The sequence below is a fragment of the Mastigoproctus giganteus genome, chromosome 10 (genome assembly GCF_048544385.1).
Source record: "Mastigoproctus giganteus isolate SK-2022 chromosome 10, ASM4854438v1, whole genome shotgun sequence".
NCBI classification, from domain to species: Eukaryota; Metazoa; Arthropoda; class Arachnida; order Uropygi; family Thelyphonidae; genus Mastigoproctus; species Mastigoproctus giganteus.
Window position 1 is genome coordinate 190971814 of NC_143584.1, and position 21929 is coordinate 190993742.

The following is a 21929-nucleotide window of genomic DNA, read 5'->3' on the forward strand; positions in this document are numbered from 1 at the left end:
CCTTTCTCAGTGTTTATGTCACACCAAACTGACTCAACATTGCACTGTCCACCATGTCAACTGGATGCACTTCCTTAGATTTTGTGTTTCTTAACTAACACATAATTCCTCCTCCCTTCTTACTTTGTCTATCCTTTCTGTACACATTGTACTCCCCAAATTCCAATTCCGCACTGCTTATATCTGTGTGACACCATGTCTCTAATACCCCAACAATATCTGCCTTTGATGCTTTGATCAGCACTTCAAGTTCATCAAATTTACTTACAATACTTCTAGCATTGACGTACATGCAAGTATGCATGCACCTATTCTTACTCTTAGTTACCCTAAAACATCCCATGTATTTCCTTGTTCTGTGATGACCCCCAGCGGCTCTTAAAATCCCCAGCAACTTGCTCTCTAGGCTGCTGCTCATTACAATAGAAGCAGTGCAAGAATTGCTTTCACCTCTGTCTGCGACTACTGTTCTTTTAGTCCTGAATACCCCCAAGCTACCAGTTTTCTGACCCACCTAACACTGCATCAATGGCATCAGCAAATATTCTTGCACCCTTTCTGTTTAAGTCTATCCCATCCCTGTAGAAGCAGTATCTCCTGTTAGCAAGCACAGACCACGCTGAAAAAATTCTACCCCATGCACAATCCCTTCAGGGCCAAATTGATTGACAAGGCTCTCATCATATACTCCCTCCTATCGTGTCTGGGCAGAATTTCAGACACTTTCAAATTCAACCCTAGCTAGCAACTTTTTTTCAACATTGACCTGTACTTGTTAAATAAATCTGCAGATCTTTTAGTCTTAAGGTCATTAGTGCCAATGTATACAACAATATCACCTTTTGTACCCTTAAAAGATATCTGCTCTACAACATCATCAACTTTTGCCCCTTGCAGACATACCCTGGTAAGGTCCTACCTATCCTTTTTGCATAATATATTCCCCGTCTCCCTGACAATAGAGTCACCAACAATAACACAGTTACTGTGGGACCAGTACATTCTGCCTTGGAGATTGCTGCTGTGTTGCTTGATGCACAGGAGTGAGCTCTGGCACTGAGTTGGGCAGCTGAGAGCTTGATGGGCCCTCATTAATTTCCTTGAGGGCATCTAACCTACACCTCAAACTCTCATAGATGCCCATCAGAATGCTGAGTTGGCACCTAATTTCCTCACAGCCTTGGCACCTAGCACACTCAAAGACATCCTGCTTGGCTAGATAATGACCTGTTCTAGACAAGTCTGCAAATATTTCAAATTTCGCACATTTTTTTAGACTGTGATGCGTTGGAGAATTGCCCCCTTCAGCTCTCTCCCAAGCCACAGCACACATGAGGAATTCCGTAAGTAAGGGGAAGACTGAAGTTTACTAAACTCTAACAGGGAGCTAAATGATTTTGTAATAACAGAGAGCAAAGTGGAGGAGAAATTGTTGATGCTAAACACAAAAAAGGCACTTGGGGCAGATGGAATCTATCCAGTTATATTGAAGAAGGTAGCGAGAAAAAGTAAGCAAACCCTTAGCCATAATTATGAGAACATCCTTAGATTCAGGGGAGTTCCCCATGGACTGGAGATGTGCAAATGTATCCCCAATATACAAAGGATGTCCAAAGAGTTACACAAATAAATATAAACCTGTTAGTTTAATTTCTGTTCCAGGAAAATAATGGAGTCACTGGTTAAAGAAGTGTTGCAGGATCACCTAAAGAAGATTGCAGTAATAGTTCCGACCCAACATGGGTTTGTTAAGGGGAAGTGTTTTCTGACCAATCTGATTGGATACTACGATGTGGTCACAAAGGAACTGGATGCAAAAAATAATTTTAATATCATAGTCAGGAAAGCTTTTGATACTGTTGTACATGGAAGACTGCCGTACAAATTGGAGCGGTATGGCATTAAGGGCAAGTTTCTGCAATGATTAAAGGGATGGTTGAGTGAGAGATGGCAGAGAGTGGTAATAAATGGACACTGCTCTACGTGGACTAATGTTATTAGTGGAGTATCCCAGGGTTTGGTGCAGGGCAATTGTTGTTTTGTGTATTTATTAATGATATCTATGAAGGTATATTACACTTAATGTTTAAGTTTGAAGATGATACAAAGGTTAGCAGAGTTGTTAATGATAGCAAAGACAGTATGCTACTGCAACAGGATCTAGAAATGTTAGGTAGATGGGCTACGTAGAAACTGAAGTTTTATATTGACAAATGCAAAATACTGCATATGGGTAGCAGTAACCCAAGAGAATCATACCAAGTATGTGGTACTACACTCAGGGAGTGTGGAGAATGAAAAAGACCTGGGAGTAACTGTGCAGTCGGATATGAAGTTCTCTGAGTAGTGCAGACAGGCTGGCAGAGCAGGTAACAGAATTTTGTCAAGGACATATACGAATTTAGGAAAGGGACAAATCAGATTGGAAAGAAAGGGATGAATCAGATTGGACGACTTAACATAGATGGGTTGACTATTGATGATCATGCTCAGGAAGCTGATAAACTGAATGAGTATTTTGTATCTACATTCACACATGAGGAGTTATTCAATGAGGGGAGCGTCAGAAGTTTATCAAACTCTAACAGGAAGCTAAGTGATTTCATAATAACTGAGAGCACAGTGGAGGAGAATTTTTGAAGTTAAACATAAAAAAGGCACCTGGGGTGGATGGGATCAATCCAGTTATATTAAAGGAGGCAGTAAAGGAAGTAAGCAAACCCTTAGCCATAATTATGAGAGCTTCCTTGGAATCAGGAGAGGTCTCCATGGACTGGAGGTGTGCAAATGTATCACAAATTCATAAAGAGAGTTCAAAAGGTGACACAGGTAACTTTTAGTTTAACCTGTTAGTTTAACTTGTGTTCAGGGGAAAATAATGGAATAGCTGGTTAAAGAAGCATTGCTAGATCATCTAGTCAAGACTGCAGTAATAGCTAAGACACAGCTTGGGTCTGTTAAAGGGAGGTCTTGTCTCACCAATTTGATTGGATACTATGATGTGGTCACAAAGGAACTGAATGCCAAATATAATTTTGATATCATTTACTTGGATTTCACGAAAGCTTTTGATACTGTTGCACTTGGAAGACTGCTGTACAAATTGGAGAGGTACAGCATTAAGGGTAAGTTGCTACAATGGATAAAGGTATTTTTTTTTTTTTTGGTAGTTGTTGGCGCACAGGCTTCTGTGGCCATAATGCACCTCCCAAGGTTTTTGCAGTACTTTGATCCAAGCCCGAGGCGGGAATCGAACCCGCAACCTTTGGGTTGCCAGGCAGGCATTTCACCTACCCGGCTAGCCCGGTCGGCGGATAAAGGTATGGTTGAATGGGAGACGACAGAGAGTGGTAATCAACGGACACTGCTCTTCGGAGACAAATGTTATTAGTGGAGTTCCCCAGGGTTCAGTGTTGGGCCCATCATTGTTTTGTATATTTATCAATGATATTGATGAAGGTATATCAGGTTTAATGTCCAAGTTTGCAGATGATACAAAGGTTGGTATCAATAACCAATATGGGTGCATAACCAAAGAGAAACGTACCAACCGTGTGGTACTACACTCAGTGAAGTGGAGATTGAAAAAGACATGGGGGTAATTCTGCAGTCAAATATGAAGTTCACTGAGCAGTGCAGACGGGCTGCCAGGGCAGGTCATTCATTGGAGTCTTGTCAATGATATATAGGAATTTTGCTAGCAGGCACAGGGAGGTGATTATCCCATTATACAAGGCCATGGTCAGGCCACACCTAGAATACTGTGTACAGGTCTGGAGGCCTCTTTTTAGGAAAGATGTAGAGTTGCTAGAACAAGTACAATGAAAGGCAACAAGATTGGTGAGGGGAACAAAGGGGGTGCTCTTACCAAGAAAGGCTTAAGTTCTGCAAATTACAGCGCCTGAAGAATAGGCACCTGCGAGGTGATCTGAATGAGGTGTATAAGGGCTTGAATGGGTTGAGCAAGCTGAATGCTAATGGGATTCTTCCTCTTGCCCTGATTAAGAACCTGAGGGAGCACAGATTCAAATTGAGGAAAGACAGTTATAGAATAGATGTGCAGAAATTTGCCTTTAGCTAGTGGGTAGTTGATTGGTGGAAGTTGATGTGGAAGTTGTAGAACGAATGGAGGGGTGAAATGGGAGGTTTTTTTTTTTTGCTGATGCTGCACAAGCTTGCTTTCTTGCATCACATGCCTCTGCTAATGCTAATTTTGCTAGCAGAGTTAAATAGGTGATTATACCTTTGTATTAGGCAATGGTCAGGCCACACTTTTAGTACTGCGTACAGGTCTGCAGGCCTCATTTTAGGAAGAATGTAGAGTTGCTAGAAGAAGTACAGAGAAAGGCAACGAGATTGTGAGAGGAACAAAGGGAGACACCAAATTCTGTGCAATAGAGGACAAACTCTGTGCTGCTTTTTACTTCTTAATTAGCATTAGCATTAGTAGAGGCATATGATGCAAGAAAGCAAGCTTATGCAGCATCATCCGAAAAAAAAAAAAAAAAAAAAAAACACTTCCACTTCACCCCTCCGTTCGTTCAAAATACCTGTCCAGCTGAGCCTTAAATGTATTTAGGCTATCAACCACAACAAGGGATAGAAGTCTGTTCCACCAACCAACTACCCGCTGGTTAAAAGCAAATTTCTGCACATCTATTCTAGATTTGTCTTTCCTCAATCTGAATTTATGCTCTCTCAGGTGATTATTCTGAGCAAGAGGAAGAATCCCATCAGCATTGAGCATACTCAAACCATTGAAAGCTTTATACATCTCTAACAGATCACCTCACAGGTGCCTAGTCTCCAGACACTGTAATTTGCAAAACTTAAGCCTTTCTTCGTAAGAGCAACCCTTTGTTCCATTCACTAATCTTGTTGCCCTTCTCTGTACTCGTTCCAGCAGCTCTACATCCTTCTTGAAATGAGGCCTCCAGACCTGTATACAATACTCAAGGTGGGGCCTGACCATTGCCTTATGCTAGGGAATAATCACCTCTTTATACCTGCTAGAAAAATTCTTGTGTATCATTGACAAGACACCGTGAGCTACTTTTGAGCCCATCTGCACTGCTCAGAGAATTTCATATCTGCCTGCACAATTACCCCCAGGTCCTTTTCATTCTCTTCCACTGTCAGTGTAGTACCACAGAGTTGATACATTGTTCTGGGGTTGCTGTTTCCCATATGAAGTACTTTACATTTGTCAATATTAAACTTCATTTGCCACCTCTCAGCCCATCTGTCCAACCTTTCCAGATCCTGTTGCAGCAGCATAGCGTCAGTAGTGTCCTTAACAACCCTGCCAATCTTTGTATCGTCTGCAAACTTGGACATTAAGCTTGATATACCATCATCAATATTATTTATAAATACAAAAAACAATAATGGACCCAACACTGAACCCTGAGGGACTCCACTAATAACATTAGTCCACGATGAGCAGTGTCCATTAATTACCACTCTCTGTCTTCTCCCCCCTCAACCACCCCTTTATCCATAGCAGCAATTTGCCTCCAATGCCACACTGCTCCAATTTGTATAGCAGTCTTCCGTGTGCAACAGTATCAAAAGCCTTTCTAAGATCCAAGTATATAATATCAAAGTTATTCCCTGCATCCAGTTCTTTTGTGACTGCCTCATAGTATCCAATCAAATTGGTCAGGCAAGACCTTCCCTTAACAAAACTATGCTGTGTCCGAGCTATAACTGAAGTCTTGTCTAGATGATCCTGCAGTGCTTCTTTAACCAGTGCCTCCATTAATTTTCCTGGAACAGAAGTTAAACTCACAGGTTTATAATTACTTGTGTCAGCCTTTGATCCTGCTTTGTGAATTGGGGTCACATTTGCACATCTCCAGTCTATGGATACCTCCCCTGAGTTCAAGGAAGCTCTCATAATTATGGCTAAGGGTTTCCTTACTTCCTTTGCTGCCTCCTTTAATATAACTGGATAGATCCCATCCACCCCAAGTGCCTTTCTTGTGTTTATCTTCAACAATTTCTCCTCCACTTTACTCTCAGTGATTACAAGATTATCTAGCTTACTGCCAGAGATTAATACACCTCTGGCATTCCCCTCGCTGAATAACTCCTCATGTGTGAATGTCGATGCAAAATATTCATTTAGTTTGTTAGCTACCTGAGCAGAATCATCAACAGTTGAACCACTGATATCAAGTGGACCAATCTGATTCATCCCCTTGCTTCTAGAGTTTACATAAGTAAAGAACTCTTTGCTGTTTTTCTTTGAATCCTTTGCCAAAGATTTCTCGTAATCTGCCTTCGCCTGCCTAACCTCCTTTGTAACTTTGTTACAGATCAACTTATATCTGTCATAGGCTTCTGTGTCACATGTTAATTTATATGTATCCCATGCATATTTCTTCTCTGCCATAAGTCTCATTAGTTCATCTGACATCCATTTAGGCCTAAATGTTCAACAATACAAGGAGACACAATAATTGTGTCGACAAGGAGACAATATCTCCGAAGCTGTTTATTGCTGCCCTTGAGGAAGCTTTCAGATCAGACTGGTCGCAGAAAGGAATGAATGTGAACGGAGAGTACCTAAACCATTTACGATTTGCAGATGACATTGTGGTTATCAGCCACGATCCCAAAGAATTAGAGGAAAATCTTAATCAGTTATGCACAGTTAGTAAGGGTTTTGGACTAAAGATGAATATGGCTAAAACAAAAGTAATGATGAACAAGTATGCCACAGAAAGGGAAATAATGATTGAAGGAGCAGTAATTGAAAAGGTGGAGTCATATACTTATCTGGGACAAGTTATTAGCTGTAATAATGATAAATGGCTGGAAGTCAAGAGAAGAATAAATTTTGGATGGATAGCATTCAAGAAATATAGTCACATACTGAAGAGCAATATCCCAGTTTGTCTGAAATGTAAAATAATGAATCAATGTATACTCCCCACCATGACTTATGGAAGTGAAACTTGGGAACTCACCAAAAGAATGGAAGAGAAGCTGAGAACTACACAGTGAAGAATGGAACGAATTATATTGGGAATCAGACTGTTAGATAAGAAGAGAAACACATGGATTAGGCAGCAAACTCAAGTAAAGGACATTCTTATCAAAACTAAAGAACTAAAATGGTCTTGGGCAGGACACATAGCTCGAAGACATGATGGCAGATGGACTAAGAAAATAACAGAATGGTACTCGAGAGGAGCTAGAAGAAAACCTGGAAGACAAAGGCGGAAATGGATAGTGAAATTCATGAGTTTTTGGGTAGTAAATGGATGGCCAGTGCTCAAAACAGAAGGAACTGGAAAGTTGCTGGAGAGGCCTTCATCCTGCAGTGGATTGAAAATGGCTGATGATGATGATGATGTTGAACAATATTTTTTAGTTGGTATATAAAGCCTAGTAGCTTCCAAGATAAGTTCTTTGAATGCTTCCCAATTTGAATTTGCTGTTGGTAACATCATCAGTTGGTTCCACTGTATAGAATTTAAACACCGTCTCAGACCATCGTAGTCGCCTTCACGAAAGCAATAACCCTTCCTTTACCCCTGATGGTAGTTACCTCTTTGAGTAAATCTCACTTCAGCACACTGTGATCACTGCCACCTAGTGATTCCTTTATCTTCAGATTCTTAATGCATGAAGAATCACTAATGATAATCAAATCAAGAGTATTACTCCCTCTAGTTGCCTCCCGGACATGCTGACGTAGAAAACAATTATCCAATAAATCCACAAAAGCCTTGCTAGTGTGTGAGTGACCAACCCACAAATTCCAGTCAATATCTGGGAAATTAAATTCCCCCAAATTAATCATCTTTCATTTCTAAATCAATTTTGTTTTGTTTCCTAGCACTGCCAGCACTTTTCACTTTCCGTTGCTCCTTTTCCCTTCACCTTTGTAATAAGTAAATAGGAGCAAAGAGAAGATTCTGAAAATTTATTTATGTTTTTTATATGAGAGAAGATTTCAGTGAAGAGGAACACATTTCACCATAATACCATAACGTAAAAACCCGCAGAATTCCAGTTATCAGTATTATTGCAAATGCAATAAGATCGAGTTTACTACCCGTTTATAAGAGACTGCGCTAACAGAAAAGCCCAATATACCATAAAGTGCAAATTGTTTTTATTGTTTTATGGTAGTGACCTCCAGAAATGTGTTTTAGAAAAATATCACAAAGGCAATCAAAATTGATTCTTGTAACAGAACATATGATAACGATGAAAGTGTAGCACAATTTATATTATAAAAATGACCTTTTAGAGAGATAAATAGCTTAGTTATATAGCAAAAATTTCAACTTCCGAGAAACAATGTGTTATTGGGTTTACATTATGATATTGTCACGATACCTCCATTTATTCGTACAGGATGCAAAATACGCTTCCACAATTGTTTTAAGTTTGCACTGGCTGGCAAAAACCTATATAAAGTCAAATTTCCGTAAGTATTACGTAAACCAGGGAGTGGCTTTATTGCATCTAGTTCCTTTGTGATAACATCGTAGTAACCAATCAAATTAGTCAGACAAAACTTCTTAACAAACACACATTCTGTGTTTGAACTATAACTACAGTTTTGTCTAGATCACCAGTTCCCAAACTTTTTTTAACTCGCAAACCTCTTTCAACATAATATTTTTATTGCAAACCACTAAGCTTATATTCTCTAAAATTGTATAATAGTTTTGAATTTTTATTATAAAATATTTCCAGTATAAGCAATATTGCATAATAATAAAATATTATTATTAATTACCTATACATAACAATGGTCTTTGAGAATGACAGTTGTAGAATAGAATAGAGAATGAAAAAAAATAAATAAAAACAGTATGGGAAACATTTCTTTAACATGATATATTGAAAAATAGTAAACTAATAATAAGAAACTGTGAGAGATGTGGTTTATTTCATTAACAATTTTACTTTATTTTTTAATTTAAATTTTATATTACTTTATTCTATCTTTGTTTATTATCATTTATAATTTTTATAACCCTTTTACCACTGCCGAACTGTGCAATACATATCATATTGGCACTTTTGCACCCAAACCCTCCCCCCCCCCACACACACTAACATCCTGTTGTGCATGCTCACTATGTAAGAACACGAGACTCAAACCACAACTAAATATAAATTTTGAACCGAACCACAAATTAATTTAAAACTATTTTGTAGTTTACAAAATATACCTATGTAAATCTAAGCAGATGCCATTACAGAATTTTTAGTGCGAACCCCCTGGAGCACTTTCGCAAATCTCCTAGGGTTCACGAACCACCGCTCTAGATGAACTTGCAATTCTTTTTTAACCAGTGACATCATTTTCCCTGGAACAGAAGTTAAAGTAACAGGTCTGTAATTACTGGTGTCACCCTTTTATCCCACTTTGTGAATTGGGGATACAGTTGCGCATCTCCAGTCCATGTAGGCCTACCCTGAATCCATGGGATGCTCATATAATTATGGCTAAGGGTTTGCTTACCTCCTTTAATATAACTGGATAGATCCCATCTACCCCAGTTCAATTTGTTATTAGCATTAGTAGAGGCATTTGATGCAAGAAAGCAAGCTTATGCAGTATCAGCCAAAAAAAAAAAAAAAAAAAAAAACACTTCCACTTCACCCCTCTGTTCGTTCAAAATATCTGTCCAGCTGAGCCTTAAACTTATTTAGGCTATCAACTTCCACGACAAGGGGTGGAAGTCTGTTCCACCAACCAACCACCCGCTGGCTAAAGGCAAATTTCCACACGTCTATCCTACATCTGTCTTTCCTCAATTTGAATTTATGCCCTCTCGGGTGATTATTCTGAGCGAGAGGAAGAATCCCATCAGCATTGGGCATGCTGAAACCATTCAAGGCTTTATACACCTCTATCAGATCACCTCGCTGGTGTCTAGTCTCCAGACACTGTAATTTGCAAAACTTAAGCCTTTCTTCGTAAGAGCACCCCTTTGTTCCATTCACTAATCTTGTTGCCCTTCTCTGTACTCGTTCCAGCAGCTCTACATCCTTCTTGAAATGAGGCCTCCAGACCTGTTTGTTATTTGGTTTTTAGGAGCATTAGCAACTAAGGCCATATTGCTCCGGGATATGCGGTGGTCATTCCCTGACCTTTCCACATCCCCGTATTTGGTGGTGACGGGTTCGAACCCCGGTCTAATCAAGAAGCGTGTACTACGCACTGCTGCTCCTTCCCACCTGGCTACGGAGGCGCCTCTCCAGACCTGTATACAGTACTCTAGGTGTGGCCTGACCATTGCCTTATACAAGGGAATAATCACCTCCTTATCCCTGCTAGAAAAATTCCTATATATCATTAATAATACACCATGAGCTACTCTTGACGCCCATCTGCACTGCTCAGAAAACTTCATATCTGCATTCACAACCACCCCCAGGTCCCTTTCATTCTCTACCACTGTCAGTTTAGTACCACAGAGTTGATACGTTGCTCTGGGGTTGCTGTTTCCCATGTGTAGTACTTTACATTTGTCAATGTTAAACTTCATTTGCCACCTCTCGGCCCATCTGCTCAACCTTTCCACTTCAACAAATAGAGGGAAATACATTGTAGGAATAGCTTGTTCGTTTGTTATTTGGTTTTTAGGAGCATTAGCAACTAAGGCCGTATTGCTCAGGGGATATGCGGTGGTCATTCCCTGACCTTTCCACATCCTCCATATTTGGTGGTCATGGGCTCGAACCCCGGTCTAATCAAGAAGAGTGTGATACACACTGTTGCTCCTGCCCACGGAGGCGCCACTATACAATATAGTAGCAAAATAAAGAATATAATTTTTAATACAGCATTTAAAACCATTTGTTGTCTTTTTTTCTAAAAATGTTGAGTGTTCATACGAGGGGCGTTCAATAAATTATCTACCTATCTATGAAGGAAACGGGATAGAGGCAAAAATCTGTTTTTATTTTTAATATAACTCCACTGAACTTCAATACACTTGTTCCATTTTGTTGGCAATGAGGAAATACCAGACAAAATTCTGTGTCCTATCCAACAAAGAATGCGGTAACAGCAGACTTCAGTTCATTATCATCGCAAAGTGACATCCACGTATGTTTTTCTTGGGGTATCAAAACAGGAAATAGTCATTGGGTGTCAGATCTAAACTGTAAGGTGTATGGGTAAGTTCTGTAAAGTCACAGTCTCTCAAAGCAGCAGCAACAGCATGTGACCTGTGCATTTGTGTGTTATCCTGAAGAAGCAGCATACCTCTAGAAAGTTTTCTAAGTCATTTTTCCTTTATGACATCCCTGAGGTTGTATAGCAGGGATGCATATAACTCCCCAGTGACTGTCTGCTTGTGTTCCAAGTCGTGAATGTACAAAATTTACTCAGCATCCCAAAAAAATGGTGGCCATAATCTTGCCAGCTGAAGGTTGTGTCCAAAATTTTTTGGGTGGGGGAAAACACTTGTGCTTCCATTGCATTGATTTCAGGATCCCAGTAATGAACCCATGTTTCATCACCCATAAAAATTCTGGAGATGAAAGTTTCAGGAACCCTTTCATAAAGCTCTAAATTCTCCTCACAACACTGTACTCTGAATTGCGTCTGAACTGGGGTCAGAAATCTGGGGACCAACCTTGCACTGACCTTACTCATCCCCAAATGTTCATGGCAGATGGTTATAAGTGTTCCCTCAGATATGTTATATTCCCTAAAGATTTGGAACTTCTTTAATGTATCATTCAGCACAAGAGTTTCCACAGCCTGGCACATTTCTGGAACGGTCACTGTCACAGGCCTTCCTGGATGTGGATCATCTTTGATGGACTGTCTACCCCCACTTGAATTGTTTTACCAGAATTTCACCTGGTACCCTGAAGGTGCACTGTTGACATACACAGCCACCATCCTTTCACGAATGCCCCTTGGTCCATTTCCTTCTTTGGTAAGAAATTTGATGATTGAACAAAACTCCAATTTCAGGAAATCCATAATTTGATACAGGTGTCTTCCTTCTTTCTGCTACAGCAGCACAACCTAAAAACAGAGTAAAATCAAAATTAGTATGATTCAAGTTGAGATATGTAGGAATGTGGTAAATCATGAATCATAGCTATGGGAAGTACCTTAGGCAGATAATTTATTGAACGCCTCCTCGTAATTCAACAGTGCACATGCTTATGTGATTTTCTACATTTATCTGAAGAAATTACATTTCTTACTTAGTTTCAAATCAGTGTAGTTCTGGAGATGGCTAATGCTATCCAGTTAAAAATTTCTCTCTTCTAATAGTTTAAAAATAGCTTTTACTGTTTATATTATATTGTAATATATTTTCTATGTTAATGAATACAATTATTTCATTTAGTGAATGCAGAGAAAGTGATATTTTATTATTCTTTATACGTTAAGATGTGTGGCATACCATGCACAGGTGTTCCCAATATGAAGCTTTCCCCATCATGGCCCATTTTTATATTATATAATTGTGCTATTATGAGTTTATCCTTGTAAAGGCTACCAAATTAGATCCAAACAGATTTTTGCATAACATTGGTCACATGTAAGATCCTCAGTTTTCACAAAAATATCATTTGCTGTTGCTTACATCTATTATTTATTTATTATTGTTTGGAATGCATGAAACCCAACCCAACCAAAATTTCTAGGACACTACTGCTTCCATGTGACACTGACTACAGAAACTGTTTCTCTAGTAGCTGCAGATGTTCTTCCACTCATGTGGTGGTTTGGCAGTGCACTTCCTCATTCAGCCAGACAGTACTTCTTTTTGTATTATTTTTTGCTGAACCTTTTTCTGAACGAAAAATAATAATAATAAAAAAATTTGGCTAGGTATGCAAGGTATATTATGTAGTTTTTAGCGCTTTAAGACTATTTTTGAAAAATAATAAATAAAAAAATTCTTAAACAAATTTTTGCACAAATGAACGTGATCCAAAATGTTAGGTCCACGTCAGTCAATCCCATCAACCGCTACACACCAATTCTATACGTTAATCGAAAGAACAGGAAAATGCCGAAATATTCTTTCACGAAGTTAATGCGTAAGGCGAAGTTAATAATTACATATAAATATATTATTTTCAGAAGCGAAACCATAAACAAAAAAGTAAAAGAAAGCACAAATAAACGTCCACAATAATTCACATCTAAAGCTCAGACTCTGCAAACAAAAAAGCGTTTTCATTAAATTTGATGCACTGTTATCGCAACTTCCCAGGTGGCCAAACTCAGTTATTAAACGCCAATCACCTAATGTGTGGTACAACTTTTGTATGTGGTATTACTTAGATATACATAAACATTTCGCGTTTAGCTATAGGGAGATCTGGCAGTCAATCCCATCAACTGCTACACACAAGGCTATCGAACTGATATAACTTAACTCCTGATATATAACAAAAAATTAGTCCAGGTTATCAAATATAACCGGTTTAGTTAGTTTGTCTTACAGTAAAAGTCAGAAATTACCCAACACGTTCGTACTGAGTCAGCAGTTGAAACCTCTCGAAACACCTGATAACACTTACCTTGCCGCTTCTGCTGCACAAGAAGGTTGTTCTAATTCTCGCGAATTCATAGACAAATGCTGTAATCCTTTTGTTTTATGCTTTTCTCTAATAAAATTAAGGAACAAACAGCAGCTATATAAATTAATTACAAATAAAAGTCCAAATCACCATGTTTAATGATGAAAACACTCAGATACGCCATTTACGACGAAGGCGTCATCTATATAAAAATCCAAGTTTCATAGGAATAAATCAAATGCCGTTCCTTTCTCATTAAAAATAATTTCCGTTTAAAAATCGTAAAGCCAAGGGTGTTAATTTAATTCTAGCTGTTTTATTCTAAATAATGCAAAAAAGCAATAGCTAGCAACAGACTATGCGTTTACTTAAAGTATATGCTCAATCTCGACATTGCGTACCAAAGTTCACGTACGTTACTCTAGGAATACGCAAAATTGATTAGGTAGGTAGATGTAAAATGCACACTAAAGAATTGGGGCTACGAGGCTTCAGTATATTGTGGGTATAACTACGTGTGATCTATAAGTTTGATATTCTGGAACAAAATCCCATGTTTCCGGAGAAGAAAAAATGCAACTGTCACCTACGATCGACTAACTTCTTCGGGGAAAAAGAGCCCTTGAAATCATTCAAGTTATTAGAAGGATTCGAACTGAGGCCGTTACCACATAAAAAAGCCCATAAATGTTCCTCGCTTCATCGAAGAGATTCGAACCCGGGCCTTTTCCACCCGGTGTGAGGAGGACAATGACGATACCACTGTGCTACCGCGCAGAAAATATTACTCTTACAGCTACGATAAACGGTTTCTTTTCAGCGTTATCTTCAGACATATTAAGTTAGTCTATAATTTCTGCAATTGGCAATAGTATCACGCCTTCTACTGACATAATAACAAGGTTACAGTGAACTATGGTACACAACAATTATCATTTCTTGTATTATAGTCCATCGTACCCAATTTTTAATTTAATTTTTTTCTTTATAATGCGTTCGTCGCAGTTCACTGGAATGCAGTCGATGCCCAAAATATCTGTTCATACATAAATTAATATACGAGTACTGTTATAAGCAATGGCGTAGCTACCATGTAGGCAGGCAAGGCAATTGCTTCCGGGCCAGAGCCCTTTAGGGGCCGGCGTCTTTGGCTCTCCTGTTTTTGCAATTTTTATTAATTAAGTAGACGCCCGAACATGTTAGCATTAGCATTAGCATTAGCATTAGTAGAGGCATTTGATGCAAGAAAGCAAGCTTATGCAGCATCATCCAAAAAAAAAAAAAAACCCTTCCACTTCACCCCTCTGTTCGTTCAAAATACCTGTCCAGCTGAGCCTTAAACTTATTTAGGCTATCAACCTCCACCACAAGGGATGGCAGTCTGTTCCACCAACCAACCACCCGCTGGCTAAAGGCAAATTTCCGCACGTCTATCCTACATCTGTCTTTCCTCAATTTGAATTTATGCCCTCTCAGGTGATTTTTCTGAGCTAGAGGAAGAATCCCATCAGCATTGAGCATGCTTAAACCATTCAAGGCTTTATACACCTCTATCAGATCACCTCGCTGGTGCCTAGGCTCCAGAAACTGTAATTTGCAAAACAAGCCTTTCTTCGTAAGAGCACCCCTTTGTTCCATTCACTAATCTTGTTGCCCTTCTCTGTACTCGTTCCAGCAGCTCTACATCCTTCTTGAAATGAGGCCTCCAGACCTGTATACAGTACTCTAGGTGTGGCCTGACCATTGCCTTATACAATGGAATAATCACCTCCTTATCCCTGCTGGAAAAATTCCTGTATATCATTGACAATACTCCATGAGCTACTCTTGCAGCCCGTCTGCACTGCTCAGAGAACTTCATATCTGCCTGCACAACCACCCCCAAGTCCCTTTCATTCTCTACCACTGTCAGTGTAGTACCACAGAGTTGATACGTTGCTCTGGGGTTGCTTTTTCCCATGTGTAGTACTTTACATTTGTCAATGTTAAACTTCATTTGCCACCTCTCAGCCCATTTGCTCAACCTTTCCGGATCCTGTTGCAGCAGCATAGTGTCAGTAGTGTCCTTGACAACCCTGCCAACCTTTGTATCATCTGCAAACTTGGACATTAAGCTTGATATACCATCATCAATATCATTTATAAATACAGAAAACAATAATGGACCCAACACTGAGCCCTGAGGGACTCCACTAACAACATTAGTCCACGATGAGCAGTGTCCATTGATTACCATTCTCTGTCTTCTCCCCCTCAACCACCCCTTTATCCATAGCAGCAATTTGCCTCCAATGTCACACTTCTCCAATTTGTGTAGCAGTCTTCCATGTGCAACAGTATCAAAAGCCTTTCTAAGATCCAAGTATATAATATCAAAGTTATTCCCTGCATCCAGTTCTTTTGTGACTGCATCATAGTATCCAATCAAGTTGGTCAGGCATGACTTCCCCTTAACAAATCCATGCTGTGGCTGAGCTATAACTGAAGTCTTGTCTAAATGATCCTGCAGTGCTTCTTTAACCAGTGCCTCCATTAATTTTCCTGGAACAGAAGTTAAGCTCACAGGTCTATAATTACTTGTGTCAGCCTTTGATCCTCCTTTGTGAATTGGGGTCACATTTGCACATTTCCAGTCTATGGGTACCTCCCCTGAGTCCAAGGAAGCTCCCATAATTATGGCTAAGGGTTTGCTTACTTCCTTTGCTGCCTCCTTTAATATAACTGGATAGATCCCATCCACCTCGGGTGCCTTTCTTGTGTTTATCTTCAGCAGTTTCTCCTCCACTTTACTCCCACTTATTTCAAGATTCTGCAGCTTACTGCTAGAGTTGAATACACCTCTGGCATTCCCCTTGCTGAATAACTCCTCATGTGTGAATGTCGATGCAAAATATTCATTTAGTTTGTTAGCTACCTGAGCAGGATCATCAACAGTTGACCCATCAATATCAAGTGGACCAATCTGATTCATCCCCTTCCTTCTAGGGTTTACATAAGTAAAGAACTCTTTGCTGTTTTTCTTTGCATCCCTTGCCAAGGATTTCTCGTAATCTGCCTTCGCCTGCCTAACCTCCTTTGTAACTTGGTTGCATATCAACTTGTATCTATCATAGGCTTCTGTGTCATGTGTTAATTTGTAAGTATCCCATGCATTTTTCTTCTCTGCCATATGCCTCATTAGTTCATCTGACATCCATTTTGGCCTAAACCTTGAACAATATTTCTTAGTTGGTATGTAAATCCTAGTAGCTTCCAAGATAAGTTCTTTGAATGCTTCCCATTTTGAATTTGCTGTTGGTAACATCATCAGTTGGTCCCACTGTATAGAATTTAAATACTGTCTCAGTCCATCGTAGTCGCCTTTACGGAAGCAATAACCCTTCCCTTTACCCCTAATGGTAGTTACCTCTTTGAGTAAATCCCACTTCAGCACACTGTGATCACTGCCACCTAGTGGTTCATTTATCTGCTGATTCTTAATGCATGAAGAATCACTGCTGATAATCAAATCAAGAGTATTACTCCCTCTAGTTGCCTCCCGAACATGCTGATGTAGAAAACAATCATCCAATAAATCCACAAAAGCACTGCTAGTGTGTGAGTAACCAGCCCCCAAATTCCAGTCAATATCTGGGAAATTAAAATCTCCCATTATAAGACTCTCTGATTTACTGGCCCACTTTATTTCCGTGTACAGTTCCTTATTATACTCATCAGAGTCATTAGGCCTATAGCACACTCCTACTCTCAATTTTGATCTCCGAATGCTTATGTCACACCAAACTGACTCAACACTGCACTGTCCAGCGATGTCGACTGGCTTCACTTCCTTGGTTTTTATGTGTTTCTTAACTAATAGCATAACCCCTCCCCCCTTCCTATCCTGTCTATCCTTTCTGTAGACGTTGTACTCCCCAAATTGCATTTCTGCATCCCTTATATCTGTGTGACACCACGTCTCTGATATCCCAACAATATCTGCCTTTGATATTTTGAGCAATACCTCAAATTCTTCAAATTTATTTACTAAACTCCTAGCATTGGTGTACATGCAAGTATACCTGCACCTGTTTCTATTCTTAGCTACCCTAACACAACCCATGTGTTTACTTGTACCGCAATGGCTCCCAGCAGTCTCTGAAATACCATGCATCTTGTTTTTCAGGCTTCTGCTCATTCTAATAGAAGCAGTGCAAGAATCTCTTTCACCTCTGCCAGTGGCTACTGTCAATCTATTGGTCTTTGTCTCCCCTGTTCTTTGCCTTCGGGCCCGAAAAAGAGTAGCTACGCTAGTGGTTATAAGCATGTTTCTATTTATTATTATTTCGAAAGTACACTATACACACATTTTACATTTATGCACGTACAAATTATTATATTAGAGTTACCCGTGCATTTGTGTCTGTAAATTGCGTGTGTTCTCTGGTCGATCTGCCTGTTTTGCTGGCCAAAAAAACCCCAGTTTCTGGAGGGAGGGAAACCTATATCCGCCTGAGACCGACTAACTCAGTCGAGGAGTGAAAAAAAAACTCACTAAAATTCTCGCGTCATTGACGATACCACTATGCTTCCCGCGCACACTATTTATGCACGTACATAGTGACATAGTGTTTTTTGACAAGTGGCACCGGTGCTTTCGCACAACTCCGCATTTGAATCTCTTGTGAAGTAAGACAGTACTGTCAATGCCAGATAGCATATGGTAGTGTATGTTCATGTTTGCTTAGTGCGGGTTTATGTTGTTCATCTGGCCGCTTAGCCTAGGGTCTGTGGAACACCACAGACCGCTAGTTACCGTCACTGGCACTGGGAGCCGGACAAGGTAAGTGGGAAGAGAACTCTGGCTGGCCGACCCTGGGGTTAGCCTGAGCTTCCCAGGGAGGACAAAAAAAAAAAAAAAAAATTCTCTTTTGAAATAGGAGAAGAAATGAAGGGGTGAGAGATTGATGAGAAGAAAGAAGGTAAGCAGAAGAAAGAGGGTGAGGTAGGGTGGGCTCCCCCCAACCCTACCTCAGGAAGAAGAGAAATGATTGTGAGGTCAAGTGACCCACAAAGTCAGGTTGCCTAAGCATGACCCTGCATTTTACAAGTCAAATGCCAGTCCCACTTCCAGAGGAGTATTTATGTGAGTTTCTACACAAGTAGGAAAATCAGATATTGTCCTACACCTCGAAGAAAAGAGCTGCCAGCAAGTGGGTCGGTCCCACATTGGGCAAGGGCCAAGCGTCAGCAATTAAATCTTTTTCAGCCAAGGGTGACTTATGAACAATGAGCAGTGTCCCACACTGGGTAGTGGAATTGGATCATCTCCCTTAGGGGATGAGACGAGGCACATGGATTCATGAAGCTCAAGGATTGCTTGGAGTTCTTGTGTCTATTGTAGAAAAAGTCCTTTTGGGTTGGTGGGTTTGTAAGATAGCTTCCTTTGTGAACCCCGAGAGATTCCTGTTAGGTCAGGATAAAGATCAATATCCTGTTGGTGTTTTCTTTGATTCCATTCGGGATATGTTCTGTGAATTCAGTTTTGGGTTCATTATAATATGAGGGTGCACTGAACAGTTTGCTGTAGGTGAATTTGACGCATTTGAAATACAGTCTAGGCAAAAGTAGTGAAGGCTTTGTGGTTGGTTTCGTCAATTATGTAGAGATGTTTCTGCCCACCGGAGATATTTCCAGTTCTGGTAATTAGGAGACTTCTGGGTAAATCATAAAGAGGGCAATTATACATGAGGTGAATCCAGTCTTCATTGTCACCACATGCGCAGAGAGGAGAATCGGTGAGATCCAGTGCATGAAGCTTGGCCCGAAACGATCCATGATCAGTGAGGAAGAACGAGACGTGAAGGCCTGGTGGGTACCACGGAGGAGGTATCGGTGCAGTTATCATAACTTGTGGAAGAAATATTTTAGTTGTTACACCTTTGGCTGTTTGTTCCCAAGATCTTTTCTAATGCTGTAAGAGCTTACAGTAAATCTGAGTACACCAGAACTATCTCTTCGAGGAAACCAGAGCTTAGAGTAAACCAGAACTATCTCTTTAATCTGAGCGATTGAAGAGATAGTTCTGGAGACAGCGGTAGAGATTGAGTGGATTATTGAGTTGCCGTAATCTCCTGACAATGATAGGTCACCAGATGGAATCGAAGGCACCAGAAAGGTCAGTGGAGATAGCCAGTAGATATTTTTCTGTGGTTGAGTTTGCTGTGTTGAGGAGATTGTTCATAGCGTCTTCAGTGGAGCATCCTGGCTTAAAGCCATACTGCTTTGGAGAGTCTAAGGTGGCTGTCTGGTAGTAGGTGAATAATCTGGATTGAAGCAGCAGCTCCATTACCTTGCCCAAGACCGGGAGGAGAGCAATGGGGCGGTAAGATTTGGGTAGAGTAGGATCTTTATCTGGACCTTTTAGGATGAGTCGAAGCACCGCCAGTTTTCAATTCCTTTCGCAAGGCAGTTGTTGAACAGCACGTATTTCAATAATACAGTCATAATTCAGTGATTTCAATAATCACTGAATTATGACCGCCCCATTTGTAATGGACTAGCTCGCCTACTCAAAATATAAAGAACCAGAAAGATTTCTCCGTTAGAGAAGTAATAATTTGCAGGGAGCAATGAAGTAGTGGCATGTGATGAAAGAAAGTAAGTGTATGAGCTTATGCAGCATCAGCCAAAAAATAATAATAATAAACAAATAAAAAAAATTACAAAACAACCCCTCTAAATGTTTGTCCAGTTCCTCCTTAAATTTATTTAACCTATCAACTTCCACAACGACTGATGGAAGTTTGTTCCAACAATTAACCACCCCAGCTAAAAGCAAATTTCCGCACATCTATTCAACATCTGTCCTTCCTCAATGTCAATGTATGCCCCCTTAGGTTCATAATCTGAACAAGTGGAAGAATACCATCAGAATTCAGCATGCTCATCCCATTCAAGGCCTAATACACCTCAATCACACCTCCCAGTGCCTTGTCTCCAGCTGCTGCAATTTGCAGCAATTAAGCCTCTACTGGTAAGAGGATCCCTTCATTACCCTCAGCAGTCTTGTTGTCCTTCTGTGTACACGCTCAAGCAAATCTACATCCCTCTAAAATGAGGCCTCCAGTCCTGCACGCAGTACTCAAGGTGTGGCCCGACCATTGCCTACAGGGGGCCAATCACTTCATTTAACCTACTATCAAAATTCCTGTATATCATTGACAACACCCCATTACCTACCCTGGCAGCCTGTCTGCTTTCCTCAGAAAACTTCATATCTGACTGCACAATTTCTCCCAGGTCTTTTTCATTTTTTACCACCTTAAGTGTAGTACCATGCAATTCGTACGTTTCTCTGGGGTTACTTCTACGCATATGCAGCACTTTGCATTTTTCAATATTAAACTTCAGTTGCCACTTCTCTGCCCATCTGCCCAAATTTACTAGATCCTGTTGGAATAACACACTGCCATTACTGTCAATAACACCCTGGCAACTTTTGTATCATCTGCAAACTTCGACACTAAGCCTGATATACCTTCATCAATATCATTGATAAATATACAAAACAACAGTGACCCAAAATCGGACCCTGTGGAACTCCACGAATAACATCAGTCCACGAAGATCAGCAACCATTGATTACAACCCTCTGCCTTGTCCTAGTCAACCATCCTTTTATCCATTGTAGCAAACTATCCTTAATACCATTCTGCTCCAATTTGTACAGTAGTCTTTCATGTGCAACAGTGTCAAAAGCTTTCCTAAAATCCAAGTATATGATATCAGAATTATTGTTTGCATCGAGTTCCTTTGTAAACACATCATAATAACCGATCAAATTTGTGAGACAAGACTTTCCTTAACAAACCCATGCTGTGTCTGCATTATTGCAGCATTCTTGTCTAGAAGATCCTGCAATGCATCTTTAACCAGTGACTCCATTATTTTACCCGGAACAGAAGTTAAACTAACTTAGTCTAGATCGTATGTATAGCTTAGCTTAATTTCAGCACTCACCTCCGAATTAAGCTAAGCTATACATACGATCTAGTTATTATATTACAGCACATTAGGACTCCTTAAAAAATCAAGAGTCAAGACTAACTTAGTCTGTAATTACTCGTGTCAACTTCGATCCCCCATTGTGAATTTGGGACACATTTGAACATCTCCGGTCCGTGGGGACCTCCCCTGAGTCCAAGAATGCTCTTATAATTATGGCTAAGCGTTTGCCTTCTTCCTTTGCCGCCTCCTTTAATATAACTGGAGATTTTTCATTCAAACCAGGTGCCTTTCTTATGTTTACCTTCAACAATTTCTCCTCCACTTTGTTTTCAGTTATTACAAATATCATTAAGCACCCTGTTAAAATTTGATATCCTTGTGGCATTTTTCAAAACTTAATAACT

At 40.0% G+C, this 21929-nt stretch overlaps 1 protein-coding gene across 1 annotated transcript in view; it reads right to left on the minus strand.

Annotated features, from left to right (window-relative positions):
• Nucleotides 1–13699, minus strand: part of Ube3a (ubiquitin protein ligase E3A) — a 229840-nt gene extending 216141 nt beyond the window's left edge. The window contains exon 1 of the mRNA XM_090383626.1: nt 13537–13699. Within this exon, the coding sequence (XP_090239752.1) occupies nt 13537–13586 (50 nt within the window). The 5' untranslated portion in view covers nt 13587–13699. The remainder of the gene's footprint in view (nt 1–13536) is intronic.
• Between the last annotated feature and the right edge of the window lie 8230 nt (nt 13700–21929).